The sequence below is a fragment of the Lactuca virosa genome, chromosome 4 (genome assembly GCF_052849685.1).
Source record: "Lactuca virosa cultivar CGN04683 chromosome 4, Lactuca_virosa_CGN04683_v6, whole genome shotgun sequence".
NCBI classification, from domain to species: domain Eukaryota; kingdom Viridiplantae; phylum Streptophyta; class Magnoliopsida; order Asterales; family Asteraceae; genus Lactuca; species Lactuca virosa.
Window position 1 is genome coordinate 424,511,467 of NC_136429.1, and position 5,337 is coordinate 424,516,803.

At 36.9% G+C, this 5,337-nt stretch overlaps 1 protein-coding gene across 1 annotated transcript; it reads left to right on the forward strand.

Moving 5' to 3' along the window:
• Positions 1-840: 840 nt before the first annotated feature.
• LOC145169131 (uncharacterized) lies at positions 841-3,835 on the forward strand. Its single transcript, XM_079087699.1, has 4 exons — positions 841-1,109; positions 1,772-2,808; positions 2,915-3,664; positions 3,751-3,835. The coding sequence occupies exons 2-4, from the start codon at positions 1,782-1,784 to the stop codon at positions 3,759-3,761; spliced, it is 1,788 nt and encodes a 595-aa protein (XP_078943825.1). The 5' UTR covers positions 841-1,109; positions 1,772-1,781; the 3' UTR covers positions 3,762-3,835.
• Positions 3,836-5,337: the final 1,502 nt, after the last annotated feature.

Sequence of the window (5,337 nt, forward strand, 5' to 3'; positions counted from 1 at the left end):
AACTGGCTCCAACCAGTGAATACTCAGATTGTCAATTGCCTCGTTCAGAATCCGCTCCATGGACCAAGGAGGGAAGAGGGCCTTCTGAGTTTTAAGTGTGACATGAGCTTCACGAGCCTCCTATTCAGCTGCTTCAGCTTCCTTGCTAACACGCTCAATCTCATCAAGCTCTTTCTCACGAGACTTTCTTTTGAGCTTTGACCCATCGGATAAATTTTCTTCTTCTTCATCATCATCACCAACCATTTTTCCTTTGCTTTTAGATGCAGAAGCTTCATTACCCTTCTAATATTTTGTGTTTGGCTTTGGTTTGTGTTCGAACTCACCAAAATCACTAGCTGTGTTCTTGGGTTCTTTACCAGATGTCTTCTTAGCTTCTCCCCCTTGTTTCGCAAGAGCATCAGATTCCGAAACACCTTCGATACGATTAAGCATGGAGAATACCGGTTTCAGTTTTTCCGTAAGATGTTGTCTTACCGAGACCATGAGAAACGAGTCACAAGTCTCTACCAGATTCTACAAGTAAAGGTTGACATCTGCGACACAACTTTTTATCAGTGTTGCAAATATCAGCCTAGGCGGCCGATTAATCGGCGCCTAGGCGCTTGTCGGTCCTCGAATGTCAACGTTTATAGCTAATCGGGCTATATAATCGGATATGGTCAAAGTCGGTCAAAAACGGGTCTAGGCGGGTCTAGGCGCCCAAATCGGTCAACGAAAGTCAGAGCAATTTTAAAAAAAATATATTTAAGGGCAAAATTGTCAAAATGTAAGAAATGCTTCTTGGGTTGCATCCGTTTTCTCATTCGATGCAGTAAAAAAAATCGCATTCTCTCTGCCTCTCTGAACCACGAACGAGAACGAACAAGGGAAATCTATCGCATCTTCTTCTTCTGTTCACCTTCGATAGTCTCACACCCGTTTTTAGCTCTAGCCCCCGGTTCGTCATCTCCTTCAAGAAACGACGTGCAGTCTCCTTCCAAGCTTCAGTTCACGAAGTTTCTGGGCTCATGAAGTTTAAAGATTGCAGTTCTTGAAGTTTATCGGTTCCAAAATCAACTATTCATCCGACTTCAGCTCCTCTCGTCGACACTAATTGAGATATCAAGGTTCGTTTTTACTTCTGACTCTTCTTCCTACTTCAACTCTTCTTCCGACTTCTCTGTGACAGCTTCTACTGTTAACAGCAAGCAATTTATCTGTTAACACTTAACAACAAGCAATTTATCAGTTGGTTAACACTTAACACTAATTAAGTCTAAGTTATTTATCGGTAACATGTTTATTGACCATGGGAAATCGATTTGAGATTAGGAAAATAGAATAACTTTCCAATGATATTATGTGGATATTTATCTGTACAGAGCAAAAAGATGAAGGCTTGGGGTCTCTGTGACAGCTTCTTAACATGAAATCTATTAACAGCTTGTTTTGTGACAGCTTGGGGTATATGAAGTCTTCTCTGTCACAGCTTCTGTCAAGTAGTTTTTTTTTTTTGAAATCTGTTAATAGCATCTTCTGTTAAGAAATTTGGTATTGGTTAATTGAACATTTGTTGAAACTGTTTAACATGAAATCTGTTAAGAAACTATTTAACATGAAATCTGTTAAGAAATTTGGTATTGGTTAATCTGTTAACAACACTTTAGCAGTAAGGCATTAACATGAATCTATAAGTTGTTTGGTTGATTGATAATCATTTTGTCAAGCATTTATATTATATTTTTTAAAGTGTTAATTTTTTTAATGTGTTAATGTGATGAGTTAACAGTTGACAATCAATGACTTCCAATGCTTCAACTACACCTTCTGTGGGATCAACCGCCATCGATGCACATAAACGGAAGTCGGATGATGTTGGTTGGGAATATGGTTTTATCCCGGATAAAAGCAACTTGGATAGATTGAAACGTAAATTGTCTGGAAAAGTGTTTGGCGGAGGGATTACTAGAATGAAACAACATATTGCTCATGTGAAGGGGAATGTATCTTCATGTCCAAGTTCTACAAAAGATTATCAACTGAAATGTCGAAATTCTATTAATGAAGGGAAGTTAAAAAAGAAAGCTAAACATTCGCAAGATGAAGCCTTAAGATTTGAGGTGAGACAAGAATTTCATGATAGCGTGGATGGAGTTGAATTTTCTTTGGGGTTGAAAGCACCAAATGTTATAGGCCCCATGGATGGCTACGCAAACAAAATAAACCCCGAAGAAGAATTGAATGTGAGAAAGGAAAAAAATGTTGATCTTAACAATATTGTCCGGAAAGAAAGAATACTCACGGTCCATAAATACATTAGTAGGTGGGCATATGAAAGTGCAATTCCTTTTCATGCCTTTGAAAGGGATAGCTTCAAAATGATGTTGGAGGTTGTTGGCCAATTTGGAACTGGGCTTCCACCTCCAACTAGACATGCTTTGAGTGTCACGCTTCTAAAGCATGACGTTGAAAGAACAAAAAACTTGTTGAAAAAAAACGAACAAGAATGGAAAGAGGATGGATGCTCGATTATGACGGATGCTTGGTCTGATCGAAAGAGAAGGAGCATTATGAATTTATGTGTTAATTCGAAGATGGGTACTGTTTTTTTATCTTCAAAAGAATGTTCTAACGAAGCACATACAAGCCAAAAAATATATGAATATGTGGAGTCTTGCATTCAACAAGTTGGTCATGAGCATGTTGTTCAAGTTGTGACCGATAATGCCACGAATAACATGGGGGCGGCAAAGTTGCTAAAAGAGAAAAGACCATCTATTTTTTGGACATCATGTTCGACACATACCATTAACCTTATGCTTGAAGGTACTTACATTATTTTGTTTATTTATTGTATTTATTACTTTATTTTCTTTTAAAATGTTTAATTTTATACTATAATTTGTTATTTAATCGTGTTTATTTCTTCAAGGTATTGGTGCACTTCCAAGGTTTAAGAAAATTCTAGATCAACCAAAGAAGCTAACCATCTTCATTTACGCTCACCACAAGACCTTAGCGATGATGAGAAGTTACACAAACAAAAGAGAAATTATTCGACCGGGAGTCACGAGATTTGCTTCCGCCTTTCTAACATTACAAAGTTTGGCTGAAAAAAAGGAGCAACTAAGACATATGTTCTCTAGCACCGAATGGGAGGAATGTAAATTTTCTAGTACACCTAAAGGGAACGCCTCATATAAAACGGTGTCAAGTGTCCAATTTTGGTCCGATGTGGCTCAATGTTTAAAGGTGTTCTCCCCTTTGGTGAAAGTCCTTCGAATGGTTGATGCGGATTGGAAGCCCTCAATGGGTTTTGTTTACGGGGAGATTAAAGTTGCTAAAGAAGAAATTATCACATCATTGGGTGGAAACGAGAAAGCTTACAAACCTATTATAGATATCATAAACAAAAAGATGAAAGGTCGTCTAGATTCAAGTTTACATTTAACGTCTTATCTTTTAAATCCATATTATCACTATAAGGATCCACAACTCCAATATGATCCCGATATAATCAATGCGGTTCTTGATTTTTTTGATACATTACTTTGTGACAATTTTGAGATGCAAAGGCAAATTGTAACAATTGACTTGCCAAAGTACAAGAAAAAAGTTGATAGATTTGGTTGCGATCTTGCAATTAAAAATTGTAGGGTGAATGATGTCGAGTTTGATCTGGGTAATTCAGTTTACTTTTAGTTATCTATTTTAGTATTTTATAAAATTTTGATATTTATCGATTAATAATGTGTTTTTGTTTAAAAGGTTGTAGCTAGTTGGTGGGGACTATTTGGTATCACAAGTCCTCATTTGACAAATATTGCAATGAGGATTCTTTCTTTGACTAGTAGTTCATCGGGTTGTGAAAAGAATTGGAGCACGTTTGAAGGGGTTAGTATATTATTAAATTTATATTTTATAAAATTTATATATTAAACACATTTCAACTCTTTGTTGTGTTTACATTTCTAGGTACATACAAAAAAAACGAAATAGATTGGAGGCAAGCAAATTGAACAATCTTGTCTATGTTCAATTCAATGCTAATTTAATGGAAAAAAACCAAAAGCGAAAAGATACAAATATGGAGGTGCTGTTAGCAAATGATTCACTCTCGGCTCAAGAATGGATTGTTGATGTAGATAAAGTAGACCCCGAAACGGTTAATCAAGATCTAGGAACCGATGATAATCAAGCACCCCGAGAAAGTCCAAGAACGGGGGAACTTTCCGATGAAGATTTTGAGTCCGAGTGTGAGGAGAAAGTGTTAGAAGAAGACGAATATGAGTCGGATGGGGTTCAAATAATGGAAGTGTGTGGAGAAGATTAGAAGATAATATGTTTTATTTTTGTGTTATTTAAACTTATTATGAACTTGTTGGACGATGATTTGTTGTGTTTGTTGAACTTATTATTAACTTTTTATGTTTGTTTTGGTCTTGTGGATGATAATTTATTGTGTTTATTAAACTTGTTATTAAACTTTTATGCTTATTTACTTATATTATTATGATTAAATTTAGATTTATTAATTTTTGAATAATTTTCTTAATAATTAATGGTCTCCGATTAATCCCCCGATTAATCCCCGCCTAACCGATTAATCCCTTGACCCTAGTCCACCGTCGAGCTACCGTCAAGCGATTTTTGCAACCTTGCTTTTTATAATAGCCTTTTCGGAGTTAAGGTCGCCAATCTGTTTGTTGGCATGAGACATCTGCATAGAAAGAACTTTTGTTTTCTCAGTTTTGACAACCAGCTTATCTATGAGTTTGTTCTCTGTGGCCAGATCCTCCTGTAGCTTCTCAATGTTCGAAACGATAGAGGCACTCATCTTGGCATTATAAACTTTTATGGCGGAAAGAACTTTGGAAAGAGCTTCTTTCTCCGTTTCAAGGGTGGTGCCAAGACTGGTGATAACTTTATTAGCAGATGCAGTATTTTGGTCCGAAGATTTTCGGAATCCTGCCATAAACTGCGTTACATCAGAAAGTAGTTTTTTCACTTTCTCGGTCGTTTCCCTAACAGTTTGCTCGGAATTTTCAACTACTTTTGTAGATGCATCGAGACTTTTGGCATGCTCCTTGGTGAGAGTCTCAATTAACTCTTTGTGAGCCTAAAAGTAATACTCACTGTTGGACGAAGATTGGGATGACTCAAGCAGAGTATCCAATTTTTGATTGAGGTTTTGAACTGCCCTTTCGTCATTGGTGCATCGTCATCATCACTCTCCTGATGAACAGTGAATAGGCTGTAATGGAAATCTTCAAAATCATCCCGATCATCACCACAAATCGTATCAGGATCATCATCCCTTAAGGGCGAGACTGGGGTGGAACTCTGACCAACTAT